The 19,420-nt window shown below is 37.1% G+C and overlaps 1 protein-coding gene and 2 pseudogenes across 1 annotated transcript; 2 read left to right on the forward strand and 1 right to left on the reverse strand.

Annotated features, from left to right (window-relative positions):
• Window positions 1-1,354: 1,354 nt before the first annotated feature.
• Window positions 1,355-7,529, reverse strand: LOC105039999 (small ribosomal subunit protein bS1c-like; annotated as a pseudogene).
• A 295-nt stretch (window positions 7,530-7,824) lies between these two features.
• On the forward strand, window positions 7,825-13,397 carry LOC105040000 (uncharacterized). Its single transcript, XM_010916360.4, has 6 exons — window positions 7,825-7,948; window positions 8,067-8,240; window positions 9,727-9,903; window positions 11,793-11,919; window positions 12,140-12,253; window positions 13,037-13,397. Exons 2-6 carry the CDS (start codon window positions 8,076-8,078, stop codon window positions 13,150-13,152), a joined length of 699 nt encoding a protein of 232 aa, XP_010914662.1. The 5' UTR covers window positions 7,825-7,948; window positions 8,067-8,075; the 3' UTR covers window positions 13,153-13,397.
• A 329-nt stretch (window positions 13,398-13,726) lies between these two features.
• Window positions 13,727-19,018, forward strand: LOC105040063 (chloroplast stem-loop binding protein of 41 kDa b, chloroplastic-like; annotated as a pseudogene).
• Window positions 19,019-19,420: the final 402 nt, after the last annotated feature.

Below are 19,420 nucleotides of genomic sequence, written 5' to 3' on the forward strand. Positions count from 1 at the left end.
CAACCAAAAACTACTTTAAGGTCTACCGCGTGGATGGTTGTAGTCCTGAACTTGCATGCTTGTGACAGAGAGATATCCTTGCCGTGGTAAACGGGACCTAGTTTGAACTTGAGCAACCGTTCCTCACGTCAGTCATGCTGATCTGGCTACGGTTTTGTTTTCAGCTGGATGGGGAGTCGTTGGTTGTTTGAAGCATGATCTGCTATACCATCATCCTGTACTGATCAGTACAAGACATATGGTACCGATGTCATACCGATAAATTGTCTCATATTGCATCAATATTTCGGATCATACCGAATCTATACAAATATTATAATAGAATACCGAATCTATATAAATATTATAATAGAATGATATCGGTACATGATTTAATATCAAGAGAATAAATCTTGATTCGAAGTATTTAAACTAGTTAGAGATATCCATTTTAGTAAGAATATGCATGAACTTGAAATCTGGCTAAGAAGAATGGTGTCACACACTTAAGAAGGTGAAGAATCTCATTAGTGACAATTAGTGTGCATCTTGCCATGATACATGTGATTATCTCCATAGTGAGCTGTCAATGTCTCCCATATCAAAGACCAGACTGTATACAATGGTTAAAACTAGGATAGTTAAAAACAAAAGATGTGGTTATATAACCTTTTAAAGTGCAAGTTGGATTACTCGTGCTATTTAGTGCTGAAGCAGAAGAAAATAAAGATATAAGCATCAATAACCACACGGGAGACAAAGAAAAAGTGTACTACCGAGGAGATAGATAGCAACATAAGCAGGTCCTCTGCAGAAGGCTGATGCTTTCTATCATTATTGTGTTCTTGATCCATCAGCCTGTGCAGGGCTGCAGGATCTCAATCTCCCCATATAGCTACCATGATATGGAACTGAGAATGCGTACTGCTATGACATGTAATAAAGGCTTGAAAGGAATAAAGCCAAAAATTTCATAATATGGTTTAACTCTTATTATATCTTAACAATAATCATATCATAATTGTCTCGCAAAGCAAGTACAACAACCACATTCCTATATTATTATCAGTTTTCTTAGGATGTGTCCTAATATACTAGAAAATCATGCTATTTTATATATTATTTTTTGAAATTACTAATCATGGCCACTGGAGCAATATCTAGTTCATTTTTTCTTGCACTCTTATACTCAATTATTTTCATTTTTGAACTTGCTCTATTTAACAACAAAACACCTCCTAAAAGAATTTTAATTTTAAAATTCAACAATTTACCAGTAAAATAAAATCATGATGTCTAAATCTAAAACCTACAATCGCAGCCTCAAATGAAAATATGCAGCGACTGCTAGCTACTCTCTGCTTTGTCTAGTAACTTCTCATGATCTCATCAACACCATTTATATAATGCTGCGTAGGATGTTTCCTAGCATTTCAACAATATTAGCATAGAAATACAAAATCAAGAATTGATGATAACAATTATCCCCAACAAAATAATCCCATACAAAACTCTGGAAGAAAGGGTAGCAGCATGATTCTATAACTACTCGTTCCATTTTTACACTTCTTCTATCAGTGGGATCCTGCTATCTCTAGATCCTTCATGGGTTCGATTGGCATGAAGGGGTCTCCAATCACCTCAGGTATGAGAAGCCACTCTGCATAAAACGTGGGAAAAGTTCACTTAGTTGGAGCTAAAACTCAAGATAGATATTTTATCCGAGACAATTATAATAAATCATAATGGTAATTATCAAGCCTTCTACAATACGCATCTAAAATGAAGGCTCAGTTTATGCAAAACTCTCCATTCGCCACTTGGAAGCTGGTATCATGTTGGTGATGTTAATATTATTGTTTAACATGGAATGTACATTAATGATGTTGGTATTGATATACTTAACCATCATTAAAGTTTATTGCTTAACGTGTCATAGATATTTAATTGTTGAAGCCTTTTGCTTATTATAATTTGTTATATTGTCATATTGCATTTCAAAAACAGTCAGAAAAGGAGAAAAAATCGTACCCTTTGCATCCCATGGGGCTGATGTTAATGATGCCAGTATTAGTCACAGAAATTTTTGCACTGAGGTTTATCTTGTAAAAAGTTCTCCATTTCGCTCTGTGGATGCCAATAATAATGACAGGAAGTTTTGCTTAACAGTCATTAAAATTTTCTGCTTACTATGCCATAGAAATTTGACTATTGAAGCCTTCTACATATTATAATTTATCATATTGCTACATTGCATTTCAAAAACCGTTAGAAAAAAGAGAAAAATCATATCCCTTGCATCACGCAGGTTATACGCTAGCAAAAAACTATGTGGTATTCTTTTTATCAAACCTTGCTTCTAAGCAGAACAAAGATTAGGAATACCATAAAGTGCCTGTTTACCAAATCGTTGAGAAAAGTCTAGATGATTATGATTATGATCGTAAAGTGACTCTTTACTACTTCTCAATCTCTATTTCAGAACAGTGTCGTCACAGACATGCATTATTTTGAAGGTCAAAAAGAGTAGATAGAAATTGGGAATGTTTTATCACAGCTGAGCTTGTCATCTTTAACATTAACAGCTTCTGATTGTGAAAATACATTTAGGAAGTTGTTCTTTGCCATTAGATGAACCCAAGTGCACAGGGTTTCAGTAAGCTAAGGAAGTTTAATTGTATAAAAAGAAAGAAGGTACCTCAGAGGCTGAAACCTCTGCATGGGCCATTGCCACTGCTCGAGCAATCCTCTGCCTGATAGCCTGAGCCATCTTATCTGCCTATACAAAAATATTAGAATGAAATAGTTCATAATCATAAACTGCACAGCATTAAAGGAAAACGGGAATTCTGCAGACAAAGCATAACCTCCTCAAAAACAAGCCTTGGATTGCGAATCATATCACCGGTGTTGGCTCTAACATTTTTGTAGAAAGAGTCACTTGGCCTCTTTCCAGGTCAAGACTCAAACTCATCATCTTTTAGTAGTAATAAGAAAGCTTCCGTTAGAACCTTCTTGAAAACAGCCAAGCAATCAAGAAAACTTGAAAGAGTCAAACTTGGATACCTTTAGCCTGTCACCAGGCTGCAGGACTGTCGCAACATCTGAAACATGGTTATTACTTATCTGGCTAATATGGAGTGAAGGCCAATAATTCCACCTATGTCAATAAAGGCACAATATGGTTTGAGGCCCTGAACAATTACAGTGACAGCCAACCCTAATCCAATATGAGCTTTACTGATTGCCACAGCCTTGCAATTACTGAGAACAAGCCTAGACTGTTCTTTATTAACCACCACAAATTTCAGAGCCAGTTTCTTGTTGAGTCTTCTGCAGTTGATTTCCTGTTGGTACATCAAGTCCAAGAATCAGAAACACGTAATAATAGATCAGACTAGTACAAGTAAACTGTATCACTTTGCCAAAAAAGAAGGGTTGGTGCCTATAAGATCTACATATTCTACAGTATCAACAGAATCGGGAAAAGATATTGATTTATTAAGTAACATTGTGCTATTACTCACAAGCAACCCAGCTAAACTCTTCTTTGCTTTTCTTTAAAAATAACGAGATTGTTCTTGGAAATGGTTGTCAAGTGAAACAAACCAGGTGTTCAACTAAATAGCACCAATAAAATTAGAAAATGCATAAATCAGGTTACAACAACAACCATTGAAATATGTGAAAATGGTACAGAACCATGAAGGCCCTCCATGATGACCACCACACCTCCATTATTTTGCCCAACAACCTGCAGTTCATAAAAGCATGTGAAATCATCCAAAGGCAGGCATGAAGGGCAAAACAGTGGTATAAGTTAACCTCACTAAAAATCATAATTAGTAGCAAATATTGAGATCCAAATTTCAATAGATCTGTTCCATAAGCTGATAATTGGATGCATTTTATGAGTAGGTTTTCATTTTCAGTAGGGAAATTAACTAACTCAGTGGTCTTTCCTAAGAAATTTAGAGAACATGGCTACATGTATTAGTAGGAGATGTAAAATATTTTAATCCAGTGAAGCAAGGAAGAAGAGGGTCTGTGGGAATCATTCAACCACATTTTGTAGTCACTCAAGTTTACAGATGACAGACTACCCACAAATTATCAAACTTTTATAAATTCTAGCAGCCCAGAAATGAATCTAATAATTAACTCATGCCCTTGCATATAGAATTTTGTAGCATAGACCCACCTAGAAGGATTAAGAGCTATATCTAAAGCAAATTAATCCTAAAATTTTTGGCTCTTTAACAAAGAAAAAATTATCAAGGGGACTCCTGTAAGCAGTTTCCTTTGCCATATTTCTGATGTATAACATTGAATTAGTCCTAAAGAATGTTTCACTGCATCATAGTCCAGATACCAGATTCTAGGGGGCAACATCAACATGGTTCCCTCCTCAGTACTGCTTGTGCCTGCAGCACATCATCCACACAAGAACCCTGCCCTCAAGCATGTAGAACTCTTAAAAACTCTAAATTTAACCTAAAATGATATAAAAACAAATGGCAATAAATAATTAGAACTGTTATTTGATTCTACACATGAACATTTTGCCACACACAACCATTTGATAAGAGAACTTTTAGCCATCGATTCAATTGTCTTCAAAATGTTTAAAATAGTTCACATCGCGATTAGTAGCAACAATTCATGATTGCTCAACACTTGTTCCCTTGTATCAATCTTTCTACTCATAGGCATTGCTGACACTTACTAGCTTCCAATTAGAAAGGAACTATCGGGCCTTAGATACAGGAAGCTTTTGTCATGATGCCACACCAGCTCCTCAATCCCATTAAGACTTGGAGCTTTCCTTAATAAATTGTGATTTATGCCATGTTGTACTCTGCAGACAACTTTTATGCAATGTGTTTCCCACGACTTTATAGACACATACTTTCTTTCCCTACCACCTGAATCCCCTCCACTTTACTTTTTGCAACCATAAGCTAGATAGTTGGTCAGAAACTTGAATGAACCTCAACCCACTGAAGATTAATGTTCTAATCTCAAAGTTTATTTTGTGTGAAGCTAATCTAGAAGTTTCTAGCAAATGGGATTCATAATCTGTAAGTTGAAGTTTCATTCAAATCCATTTGCACCACCAATTTGCCATGATCAATCTATTGTTGGTCACCTCAATTAATGGTATACTACAATATAAGCTTTTTCAAATTACAGCTTGCTGCTTTAGCACTCGCACCTACATTTCTTTGATCCCCCATTCTCTGTTCAACTGCTCGAACCAAACCCAGGCATTCCGCTTATATTGACTCACATTAATCCTTCAGTAACAGCACTTCTTGCTTATTCCATTTTCATCAATTATAATTGAAATAGTAGAATTGTAGAAATATCAGTATATTCAGTCTTTGGTTCTGCATGGTACTCATGATTTGCAGTTGGCGGACTTAATTATATGTTTTCAGTTACTCCTCCATATTTTTATTTGCATAATACAGCCAATTCAAGATAAGCATTTGAAAAAAAGAAGAAGAAAAGGAGGTTCTCTGATTGCCAAGAGAGGCTTTGCTCCATTAACAAGAATTAACTAAATGAATTTGCAAATGCTTGTTTAAATGTGAATATTAATAAGAATTGAGGTGAATTTTAGGAGCAATTTTGAAGGAATATAAATGTAAACGGCCACCTTGAGATTGTCAAGTTTAGTTAAGATTCAAAGCCTAACGTGTTATGCAGCTCAAAAGAACTCTTGATACAAAAGAAAGAGACCTTGGAATATGAAGCTTAAATAGCAACACATATAGTGAGAGATAAAGCTATAAAATCCTCCATGGCTTCCGAATACAAATGAACAGCAGTAATATGAGACAAATTTGGCATTTGGAGAATCTTATCTTGATTTCTTATGGCCGATTGCAATACTACAAACCTTCAGTATTTTGGATGTTTTGACAGAATTATGCCTTCACATATTACTTTTCCAATAAAAACATGAGAAATATAGAGGCAAATACAGGAATAAAGTCAATCATGAAAATGTAGCAAGAATATTCTGAAACTAAAAACATCAAATCTTTTTGGAAGCAAGTCTGCTAAAGTTGATAAGAAAAAGGATCAGAGACTCATGTCATATGAAAAACCTGATCAGCAAATCCATGTTTACCAAGAAAAGGGCCACTATAGAAATCATAGATGGAGACAACTAGATGTGGTACATGATCCCCACTTTACCGTGACAACAGCATCCTCAGAATGGAGCTGCTCGCACCTTTCCCATGCAAGATCGCATTGAGTTGATCGTAGACAAAAAATCAAACTATCATCCACTGCATTCTCACCAAGTACAACAAGCTCATCTTCCAAGCCTGGATATATGCCAGCCTCTGCTATGTGTGAAACGTTATAAATTGATGCTTCTAGGATAGGCAGGTATGCAGATGATTTTGCTATAATGTCCACAAGAGCACCATTATCATCTGTCATAAAGAGAGTTCCTTGAACCTTTGGGGAGAAAAAAAAATTGAAAATTAGTTGGATCTCATGTGCTGCAAAGAAGTACAATAACCTACAAGTCTTAAATAGCTGACTTACTAATATCAATAAAATCACAACAGACTGAAATTAGTAGTTGTACAGAAAGAAAAGGGCCTAAAATCCTAACATTTAAGCCTACTAGAGAGGAAAGCAACAACAACAACATCAGATTGTCCACATAAGTCATATAATTTGGTTAAAAGAAAGCATGGATGTATAGCGTTGTCTATTGCTAAATTTAACAGATAATGCTTCCAAGTTTAATAATTCACTTCAGATTGATGCAGAAACGCTGTCAGTCTAGATGATAAGTTAATAAAATCAATAAGCGCCAATCAATTCAAGATGACTAGTCGATGCCCAAATTATTTCTTGTCAAACTTACAAATTCATGTCGAGAGTGTTGATAATCTTAGCTGTCAATTTAAAGAAAGCATTTTCTCCCACCCATCATTCCAAGAAGTCCAAAGCTTGCGTGCCTATGATTAAGAAATCCCAGTTGGCACCCGAAGTGCATTCTAACAAACTGAACTCTTGATATATACCAGACTAAACCACATTCTATCAAAGTAACAGTTTAAACATCACCAAATCATGTTTAGTATTAGAAATTACAGAGAGAGAGAGAGAGAGAGGGTTTGTCGAACCTTGGTACCAACTTGGGACTCCAACCCACCGTGCTTGTCGAGGATGGCGTGGAAATCGTCGAGGGTGAAAGAGACGCTGTACATGGGATAGGCCAGGCACCGTTCTCCCGCCTCCTGAAATAGCTCCTTGAGCCTCTCCCGCTCCCGGGTCTGGGCGCTGGAGATGGCCATGGCCCCGACGACGACCTGCGAGGCAGAGAAGGGGCTCCTCCGTTGTGATCTCGAAGTAGACAAAGGCTTGGAGAGGGGAAGGCGGCGGAGGAGGAGGAGGAGGATGGAGGCGGCCGCTTCACGCCGGTGAACAGCGGCGATAGGGCGGCCATTTCCGACGGGCAAGCGAAGGCAAGAAGACGAGGAGAGAGAAGGGCGTCGAGATGGAAGGGTCCAGGGTGGGAACGAGAGGAGATTAGAAAAACTAGTCTTGGCTCCCCATTGTGCATTAAATTACAACCAGATTACTGGACACGTGCACGGCACGTGAGAAACGGTTAGCGGATCCGAACCAGGCAAGTAGTTTAATTAACCAGCCACGCATGGAATCGGCAGATTCATTGCCGACTTTATTGTAATTATCCAGGCAAATCCCTCATAGTTCCTGATAAATTATAAAACTATTATTAGATAAAACCTTTTTCGCAGGCTACAGGCGTTTTCTCATATAAGACCCTCTTAAAGAACCTTATTACATATGAGTATCTCACATAACATGGAGGCGCTTTTACGCATAAAATACTAGTTTCGCATCGTCGCGTCTCTCGAAGCCTCTCCAAAGCCCTAGAAAAAAAGTTGCCGGGGTCGGTGCCTTATTCTTGGTAACTGGATCATATGATCGGAGCAAAACCTGGTTCCAGTTGATTCGAACGGTGCGATTTTGCAATCATCGATTTATCCCTTTGTCTCATAATTTTTTCTCTTTTGATCTTGGTTCAGCCAAGGAAAATGGTCGTAATCGAGCCGGAAGCACAGGTGGAAGAGAGCAAAGAAGCTCCGGTGAGCCGGCCAGAGTCGAGAGGTCCGGAGGCTTCGGTGGCCCCATCAGACGAAGGAGCCAGCAGCGAGGACGAAGCTTTTGAGGACGCGCTGACCGACGAGCAGTTGAAGGAGGTTCGATCTCGCTTATTTTTACTCCTTTTTTTTTTTTTTTTTTTTTGAATTTTGGATTCTTGTGGATGTGGAGGTCTTATCCGGTGGTTTAAAGTAGACTTTTATATGTAATCTGTGCTTACTATCTGAAATTTGCCTTCTAGTTAGTACATAAGATTCTCTATCTATTGTGAATTTTGTGGGTTCCTACGGAGGAGCATTATCGAGGGAAAAAAAAGGGTAGGCAATGGACTGGAAAACCAAATGCCATGTATCTGATGATAAAAGAAATCCAATTTTTTATACAAAAGAGAAATGGTCATTGTAATTTCTCGTGTGCAGTAAACTTGATGGGATGATACATGAGTTGGGAAATACATCCCCATAATTTAGAAATATTTATCTGGGTTATTTGGAAACTCATCTCTAATTATTTGCAATGGGAACCATATTTCAAATGTTCGGACTGAATGCTCTTGTTTACTTTGGGTGATTTTGGATTTTGCCATAAATAACTATATAAATTCTGTTGATTTCATCTTTATTCTTCTATTGGTTTTAATCGTAATGTTTCCATAATACATTTGTTTTTCATGATTTTTTCACTAGCTTTGCCTTACATTGCCTATAACAGCCTCATCTCTGCTAGAATAGTTTTATACATATTGCAAAATATATTCCGTGCCTTAGTTCCGAATGATATTTCTCTTTCAACCAACAACTTTGAATTTTACCAGAAAAGAAACATTGACGTCTCCCAAGTTCCTGTATGGCAGAAGACATCAGTATCTAACCATAATCATACCCAATGGGTATTCTCTTATTTTTTTGCATCGGGCTTTCCTGCCACATCCTCTCCTTCAGAAAATTTCATTTTGTCCATTTTCACCACTGGCATGTCTTTTGGTCTCATGGTCTATGTTTAGATTCCTTATTGGCAGCCTCTGTTGTTTCCTGCAAAGTACTCATGCCATGTGGTCTATTTTCCTATGCAATTTAATGCTTTGTGGTTTTTTCAATATCTTCTTTGCATTATTAAAATTTCTTAGCATCATTTTGCATAACATTCCTTAGCATCATTTTGCATTTGATGCTTATTATTGTCCCATAGTTCAATCCTCACCATATGAGTTTTTCAGGCTCATGGGATGAGGATTACAGGAGAGCTAGATATAGATGTAAAATCTTATAGGATCAGTTTTCTATTGGGGGAAATTTTAGTTTTCACTGTAATCTAAAATATACAAGGATAGTGAATCCTCCCCTTCCAATATACATAATACATGCACAAACAAAATATTGGTTTGAGTTGAGATATATAATTTGCTTTGCCTTTCATTTATTTCAAGCATTGGTGGATTGAATTTTGCCTGTTATTCTCACATATGTCACGAGATCACATCGCATAAGTTTTATGCATACTATTTTGGTAGTAATGTATGTTGTGAAGCTTTTTAGCTTCTTTTCAGAATATATTGCATTAAGTCATCCTTTCCTTGTAAAGCAGAAAGCTCTAAATCAAGCAAACGATGCAAAAGAAGAAGGAAATAAACTCTTTAAGGCTGGGCAGTATGAAAATGCCCTAATGCAATATGAGCTTGCGTTGCAAATTGCCTCTGAAGTGCCTTCATCTGAAGTTTGTTCCATGTGTCATGCAAACCGTGCTGTATGCTTCCTGAAATTGGTAGGCCATTTTTCCCTGATATTTTTTCATGGAAAATTTCATATTATTAATTCCACTTTCTATTCCCCACTGTGAAGATCCACCTAGTAAATATCTTAGGGAAGAACATGATCTTATATGAATGAAACCCAGATTGCTGGAAACAAAGCTTGATTAATATACTAGAGTCTCCATATCTACTAAATGGTCATAATATGCATGACTGATCGGTACAGGCTCTTCTAAATGCTGCCTGGCTTTTTTCTGTGGTCTTTTTTTTTTTTTTTTTTTTTTAATAACTGCAAAAGTGTCAGCTTCTTTGGTAATATATCTTATTTTTAACTGTAACTTTATTTTTAAGCCTGGAATGTCTCTGTAGTTCTTGGTCTAAAGATGCTTCTAAACTTTATTCAGAAACCTTGGCATGCCTTTTTTCTAATTCAAAGTACCAAGTATGCGTGAAGAAATTTATATTGGAAGACATTGCATGGTGTCCTGCCATGTTTATGTTTTCAGGAAATGTTTATAATTCTTCTTCTAGAATTCTTTGAAAGATGATTTGGCAATAAACCTTGTTCACATCTTTTTGGTATAAGTATTTATTTTTCTTATTGTAATGGTGGATCAAACTATCGTTCTTGCATGGGCTTTAGATCACCTTACTATGGAATTTAAGCTTATGTTTATTTTTAGTGGTAAGCCTCTGTTCTCATATATTCTCTTTAAAAAAATATATTCATGAAATTTTGAAGATGGATTTGCTTCAGCCTTTTGAACTTTTTATAATTTGGTCATTTATGACTAGTTCTAAGCATATGTTGTATTGTCTAGCGAGATTTTGTCAGGCACAGGTCTCATTTTACTGTCTACCATATAGGATAGCACCGGTTGGATTAACCAGACCCGAAATGCTCACCCTGATTTAAGGACCTGTTGTTTCAGGTCAGAGTCAGCATTTATACTCTTTTTAACTTTTTATTTAGGATGATTCCAGCTGCCTGATATACTCAAAAACTTAAAGAATGTGGGGTTTGGGCTGATCTGATACCGACACTTTAGACTTTAGATAAGCTGCATTTTTTTTTTATTGGACTCCTAGTTATCCAGAATTTTGCATAATTTTTGTCAATGATTATATAAAAATATTTTTTCCAATCAACCTTGATTAGTTAAAACTCTGAGTCTGCTCGGTTACCTTAGAATTTCTGGCATTCCTTCTTATGGTATGTGGGTGCTTCTAAGGATATATTTTTTTTTTTCCGAAATTGGGAGGGTGAACAAAACCCACTCAGAATTTATGAAGGAAACAAAATCCAATTTACAGTAGAGAGTGGATACATCTAAGAGTTGGCCCTATCCATGATGAACGACTGGCACTTGAATGCTGAAAGCCTGAAATGATACTTAATGGGATGGTTTTAGTTTGAACTGAAAATTGACCTCCTCTGTAATTTTTGGTTTCCATCGTTTTCAGCAGAAATTTAACTGCTTTTGGTGGTTTTGGCCGGTTCATCCACAGTTGGCTGAAAATGGCAGTGGAAGTTCTTTCATTTTAAAATTTTATATTGGTGTATGCCATGATACTTTTGTCACCCTATCCCTGTGTCTAAGTTGACTTATACCTAATCCAGAATCAGCTTATGGTGGGTCAGGCATTAATCTTGTTACCGTTGACCTCATTTGAAAGATCTGATAAATCTATGCTATATGCAAATGCAACCCACCCAAGAAGGAAAATAGGTTGGTGCCATTCCACCTGATAACTGATAAGTTATGAAGTGTTTATAACCAGACCTATCTTACCCACTTGCACCATTATTCATTCGGCATGTATTTCTTTTCTTTCTGGTACTTCATTCAGCAAATGTTTCAGCTTGTCTTTTGTCATTGGAGCATTCAATTTTCTTCAGGAAAAATTCAATGACACCATCAAGGAATGCACAAAAGCATTGGAGTTGAATCCTTCATATCTAAAAGCAGTGTTCAGAAGAGCAGAGGCACATGAAAAGCTTGAACACTATGAAGAGGCTATCGCCGGTATGGTTAAATGTTTATTTATATATTCTGTGGAAGATTTACTTTGCTGTCACTCATTTCGTTATATTAATTTTTTTCTGTTTCCTTGTATGTTTTTCCTCCCATATATCGGTCACCACTTATTTTGGTAAAAGCTCTGGAAAGAATTGGAAAGTTGCCTTATGGTTCTAATGGGTGGATTCTTAAATTGTGGTACTAATCTTGTAAAATATTCCTTCAGATTGGAAAAAAGTCATGGAGTTAGATCCTTCAAATGATCAAGCTAGAAATAACATAAGACGATTAGAGCCTATTGCAGCAGAAAAGCGAGAGAAGATGAAGGAAGAGATGATTGGTAAGCTCATATAACATGTGTTTCGTTCTCTAGATTTATAAACAATTTTTCTTATGCAAATAAAGATAAACTGGATTTCGATGTTTTTTCATTTGACTATTTGACAATTTCTCATTTATATTTTGCTCTTATGGAATTTGTAGGCTAGTTTTATGTTTTGTGATGGTGAAATAGGCATGCAGACCCGTAGAAGACAATTTTAGAATTGTAATGTTAACGTATCGCCCTGCCTTCCTATTTTATAGTCCCCTGTAACTCAAGGGAGATAGATTTTCGCTCAACATGAATATGCATTAGTCTCATATATGCTAACAAAAAATCTTGCTAGACTTAAATATTCACTTGCATACGGATTTTGATTCAATAGAAGTATTGTTCGGCATGCACCAAGTTCAAATATGCCAGCAGAATATCTGGCAATAAATACTATTGTGCTACATCTTTACTACCATATAGCTTGCATTTGGTGAATTCTTGTGCTTCATCCATTATTGTTGATACTAGCACAAGCTCTCCTCTCGATTATAATTTTTCATCCATTATTGTTGGATACTAGCACAATGTCTCCTCTCAATTATAATTCGCCGGAGTCATGGTATGGCATATCAACTTTAGTTTGACGCTTAGAATGAAAGAATGAGATAAAACAATAGGAAACCCATTTTTCTCACTATTTCCATTTCAAGTCATCTGAAAGAGGAAGTTATGCTTCTTTTTCCCCATTGAAGAATCTTTCGTAGCATTTTCCTAAGATCGTATAAAGCACTTTTTGACTCCTTGCAGGGAAGTTGAAGGAGATGGGAAATTCTGTTTTGGGACGTTTTGGAATGAGTGTCGACAACTTTAAAGCTGTAAAAGATCCAAATACGGGTTCATACTCCATCCAATTTCAGCGCTAGGCCAGAAAGTTGGAAGTTGGAATACAGCCAAAAAAAAGAAAAAAATGTATATTGTTCTTATGCTGTAATGCAGTTTTGGTTGCTTGTTCTTGATATTACAGTGGACAAATAGTCCATAGTTGTATCTCTTTCTGGATGAAATGGCTCTTTTATGTTAAGCAGCAGTTGTGATCAGGATTTCCTTTATTTCCTCTTCTGATCAGAGGGATTTCTTATGAAATGAAATGGTGCGGAAGTTTCCCCAACCTTTTCTTTTCTTAATTCTGATTTTCTTTCTTCAGAAGCAATCTTCTTGATAGGAATGGAAGGTTAACATTAGACTAATAGTCATTTATGAAAAATGTGTTAAAAGCATGAAATGATTCAAATTGAATATTCATGAATTTTAATCGCATATTCTATAAAGATTAAAAAACATCAACCCTAGTCTTAGTTAGGGATGCGTGGCAAATGAGGTATCGTTGGATCCCGCACATGCTTATAGGTAGAGAAGGAAAATGGTATTATCAAAAAAAGAAAAGAAAAGAAAAGAAAAACATCATGGTCGGATGGATATCTTATAAGTTCATATTTCATGGGTGAACGGGGGGCTTTGATGCAAATTGGACTGAAACCAAACCGGAGCTTGTATTGGCCTGTACAAGGGGAGGTTGAGATGAGGGAGAGAGGAAGATGGGCTCCCATGAAACCTTGCCATCACAGTCAGGTCTATACCCACTCCTCCCTCCAATCTCTATATTCAGGGACTCTTTCTCATGCAGCTTTTTTCTTTTTCTCAGGTATCCCATGCAGTTAAATGCAATACTCTTTGTTGAGGGATGGTTGAATATAGTACTAGTTGTTTGTCTACGAAAGTTTAATATTGAGCCTGTGAAAATAAGTCTCACATGATGGGCCACTCCAGAGTTTAATGGGCCTTCCCTCATGACCAAAATAAGCCCGTTCAATCAAAATTGTTGGGTCTTTGTTGATTCAATAGACTGTTTGTTTTGATTAGTTATTCGGTAGGTTATACCCTTAGGAGTCTAGTCCATCCTAATTTTCTTAGTATCTGATGACAGTTTTCAACAAAGTAGTTCTTACTTTATAGATATTGCATTTGAAAGGGGGACAGGCAGGACTTTGGATTTGTGAGGACAAGCCTGGCAGCTGAGGGATTTGACATTGTTTATGATATATTAATGGTAATTACTCATCCCGGTTCAGAATTTTCCTAAGCTCATAATTCATCCACAATTCATATATCTCTAATCAAGAGATGTCACTATTGCTGAATGAGTAATGGCAGTTGAAGATATATGCAGAAGTAGCTTCTGTAAGCACACGTAGGCAATTTTCATATGCTTTCATCTATAACATTTCTGCCTAATATTACTCCTCATTCAGGTTCGGGGTGTGAGGCCATCGAGGTAGAACCTATACTGGACGCATTGCCAAAGCTAGATCACTAAGCATATCTTGGTATTTTGTGAACATTTAAAAGTGTACCCAATGGTTCCAGTAAAAGAACTAGCTACCATGGGTATTAATCATTAGGCTTGATATCACAATATGTAACTTAGCATATCAAGTATGAGTATTCCTTGTGTGTGAGACAATCGAAAAGAAAAGGCCATAAAAAGAATGACATATCTGTGAGTGGAGCGCTTTGGTGCTCTGAAGCCTTACGCAGCAGAACTGTGCCCTTATATCAAACTCAAAACAGTCCCTTCACAGTGATCATAAAACATATCAGTAACAAAATCAAATTGTTTTCAGGTTTCTTAACTTGGTATTAATTACTCACAATTTGGACATACCTCATATATAGTGCCTATCTAATTTATTATCAGGATGTATTCAACTCAGTTTAATATTGGCTCCATAGGTTTTAAGATTAGTAGCCCCACAGGTGGTGAGGGTTTGGCATCCAAGCAGCATTATGTGTGCTTCAGCACTTGGATGTAACCATAAGCATGTCAGAACAAAATCCTCTCTCTCCTCTCTCTTCCCCCTCTCACCCTATATCTTCAGCTGCTTAACCTGTTGGTTTATATACTTAAATAAGCTTCTTGCAGAAAATTTGCAGGCATATTTATTGCTCATTGGATCTGATCTGTTGCCACAGTTTGAGGTGAGCTTTTGATTGTGGAATCTGTGATCTTTTGTTATTCTGGTGTTTAAAGTATTACGTTTCTCATATATAGTGAGGGTGATAGATAGAACAAAGCAGTTGATCCAAAGAGCAGACACCAATGAAAGCTTGAAACAGAGAGCTTGTTAATTAGACTTCGGGGGGATAAATTGGACTTCTCTTGGCCAGTCTATATATATATATGGGCCCTTGAATTACAACCGTGGAAGCTTGGTTCTTCCATCGACTAGAAGCTGGACAGCTGACTCCAATCCCAAACTTTGGAAAGCAGATCATGCGGCTTGGACGCGTTGAGGTTTAGTAACACTGGCGCATATCATAAATGCATGCCAAATGAGCTTGAGTGCAAGTTCATCTGTGTCCCTCTGATATAATGATGTGATAGGCCAACCATGTCAGGCCTCCAGACCCGCCTAAAACCTTGAGTCCTCACCCTCCACCCAAGTTTTCATGGGAGCCGGTTGGTCCACAAGGCCCTTCGTGCCTGCATGCTTCCTCTACTGACTGCGAAATAAGATTTTGTCTATCTTATGTGAATTTCTGTTGGAGCCATTTCTTATGTGGTAACTTCCATCAATGCGGGCTTTGGCAACATCAATTTCCGGCCTCCTCTCTATCTTCTTTTTTTCTTTAATAATAATGATGATGATGATTGTTGCGGAGGAGACCCAGGGACCAATTATCCATCAGGGCGCATCCAAGATGATACGGTAAAGTTACACCAGCTATGGATCCAAGCCTACCAATTCGACCAACCGCGTGGGTGAAGCCTCCTCTTGACATCCACGAGTAATAACCTCGATTCAGAGGAAGTGAGAGACTATTTTTTTCTCAATAAAATATCAAAATGTGGTCTAATAATTTATAGAGTTAGACTTAACAAACTGACAGATTTTGACTAATGACCTACAGGCTCAATCTCTATACAAAAAACATACAAATGAGATCTTCAGGTAAGAGAGCAAATAAGCAAACACAAGCACTCGGGAGTGAGGAAGCCCTAAGAGGAAGAGGAAGGAGAACTTTCTCTGCTCTTCTGGCTCTCGCTATCTTTTTTCTCTATTGTTTCCAAAGCTCCGATTAACTTAAGTATTGAAAAATCTCCTGTCAGAACAACTCCGACGAATATGAATTTTCTTTGTAGGTATTTTTTGACATCACAGATCTCGGATAATATCCAACTCCGGCCACATCGGTACCTCTCCAGAACCTTGTGGCAACAATGGTGATGATAATGATGATGGTGATGATGATGATAAGAACAAGAAGATTTTGTCTATCTATTTTATGCGGGCTCTTCCAATTATTTCTAATCATGGCTTTTTGGAAATTCTTCAGACAATTTAAAGTTATTCCTGTTATAGGATTCGGCAAGGGCTTTTGTTATGGCACTCGGCAATTCAAAAGCAAGTAAACGAGTATACAACATTTCTGGATCCAATGTAACTGATATATTGAGAATTTAAAAGTTCTAGCATATTTTGCATTTATGGATTTTCATCATTCATGCTATTGCAGGCTGCTGGGTTTCCTGAACCAGAAATCATTCACTATAATCCCAAGGAATTTGATTTTGGACAGGGAAAGCCTTTCTTTTTTGAGATCAGGTATGTTTAGTTGGTTATGGGCCTATGTTCAATGCAATTATTGTGCAGTGCTGCAGTGTAAAATTTTCCATTTAGGCTTGCTAAGGGTGATATGTCACAAACAACGCAAAATAAAGATGAAAACTCTAGAATCTCTATCTAGTACAAATATTAAGTATGGGCTGGAAATGATGATACTAAAAGAACCAAAGGAGTTATTCCTGTTGAAAATTTAATAGTATATAGCAAACTTAGATGGTAAAACAGGAAAACAAATGCCCTCGGAGAAGGTATTGATCTATAAGAAATGGTCATATAATGGAATATTTAAAATAATGAAGAAGGACTCATATGGTTAGCCAGACAACTGGTCACTGCAATGTATATTGAATCATCCTACTAATCATGCATGCAAAGCAAATAGAGAACCAAGCATTGATTTTAACACATGGATATTTATTTCATTTTGTAGTCACCAGTAGTTATGCACCTTACAAGCTATAAGAGATGCTTTATTCTTATATTATCTGTGTTGCGGCCAATCCCCTATTGCACCCATTATCAGAGAAAAATATCTACAAAAGAAGTTCACACTGATCGGAATTATGTCCGGTGGGGACCATCTGATGCTTAAGTCAGTGTAGAGTGGTGAACAGCAGGTAAAATTTTCAGAGAAGCAGAGTATTAGCCTAAAAATATCTTATCAATACTGTTCATTTATCTTTTTTTTATAGACGAGTTGTTGGTAACCGTTCGTATCGATTAGGCACGTGGATCCCACTTATTTCGATACTATATGATCGTAGGATGGACGGTTATATTCACTACTAATCATGATATATGGTCGTTACACTTTCTGCGCTGGCGGTTTCCGACATACCGACTCTACATCGGTAACCTGAGTGTGTCGACTGGATGTCGGTAATTATAGAAATCCGAATGATCATCGGTCGGTATCTCTGATATGCCAATGGTCATTGATCACAAAGTCGGTTAAGTCATCATAGTCGAATTGTATTTGTCAGGAAAGTTAAGAATAGCCAACTGTTGGTCAGCCTATTGATTGATAGTCGGTGGTATGTGCCTATCAGGTCAGTTGAAAGTCGGGTAATGTATTATAATTGAGGTAGAATTTTATTCGGAGATGTAGCTTTGATGGTTTATCGTCCATAACCGTTGATATCTGATCGGCTGACTGTGAATTAGAAAAGTAGACTGAATTATCCCAACAGTCTGCATGCAAACTATAAGTTATTTTTATAGTTAGGGTTAGAGGAAAACAAGAGTGGCCTTCAGGATTTTAGAATTGCCGTCTAAACATTATTTTAGACATATCCCAGCGACCGAATTTTTTCAATGGACTTGTAAAACTAGGAATGTTGCAACAACATGCTCGTGTCGGCCGGTCGTCCTACACAAATATCCCCTCTTTGTTGCTCCTTCGCATTGAGATTTTTTCCTTTTTTAAGCCTTGTAAACTTCCAAACACGGCCATCAAGCAGTAGAAGCAAAGCAGCATAACCAGCTGATCCCTTCTGTATTGGATCAGTGTTTATTGAAGTCAACTTGTCACTCCTTGTTCACACAGTCTGCCTTAACATATTTCTATTTGCAATATATTCATTCTTTAATACTTTTGTAAATCAGCGAATGCTATTTAATATTATTTGATGACATTAAAATTTACCACATTATTACTGTTGTTTAAAAGGACTGCATGCATTTTTTTATTTCACCAAATGAATGTCACACCGCGGCAACAAAAATGCCATGTATAAGAGTTCCAAATATGAAGAAAACTGTTACATTCTTCTTTGACAATAATTTTGCAGCATTTCTTTGCATCGATTGTGAAACCTACAAGGGATCTAGGTTGGACTTCAGAATTTGGCTCCATAGACAGTCCTGCATGCTGAGTCATACGATCTGGACTTTGAAAGAGGACATGATTCTTGGCAAGTCCCTTGCACTTCAGAGCTAGATTGTTTACTTTATCCACGGCACCTATGGCCCCATCCTACAAAGTGATCCAAGGAGGCTGGAATTTAAGCCTCGATGTCAAACTCCTCATCGAATCTGGTGGGAATAAGGATGTAGCTTGAATTCTTGTTAATTGTGCAGCAAAAAGCCTATTAAATTCTTGTAAGTAATTGTTGGTATTGCTGCATTTTTTTTCTTCTTTTGCATTGCATCATTCATGGAGGCTAGGTTAGGGACATGCTGCTGAACTGTCGGTGAAATTGAATTGTGTTTTATAGCAAGTTCCTTTCACCCTCTTTATCTATATAGGCATAGGTGTCTAGAGTGGATAATTTTTAATATAAAATGCAAACTCTGTTCAGAACATTAAGCTATTTCTTCTCATGAGGTTAGTCAAGAAAAGCATCAGGCAAAAGCTCACACACGTTGGTTTCCCTGGTCTTGTAATTGATGCATTCCGTAACAATCCGACAGATCTTAAATGGAGGTGGAAAAAATGCCCACTCACAGTCGGAGTCACTCAGGTCTTGGTGGGGTGAATTACTTCAACTTCAATCAGAGCAAGCTG

The sequence above is a fragment of the Elaeis guineensis genome, chromosome 1, assembly GCF_000442705.2.
Source record: "Elaeis guineensis isolate ETL-2024a chromosome 1, EG11, whole genome shotgun sequence".
Classification (NCBI taxonomy): domain Eukaryota; kingdom Viridiplantae; phylum Streptophyta; class Magnoliopsida; order Arecales; family Arecaceae; genus Elaeis; species Elaeis guineensis.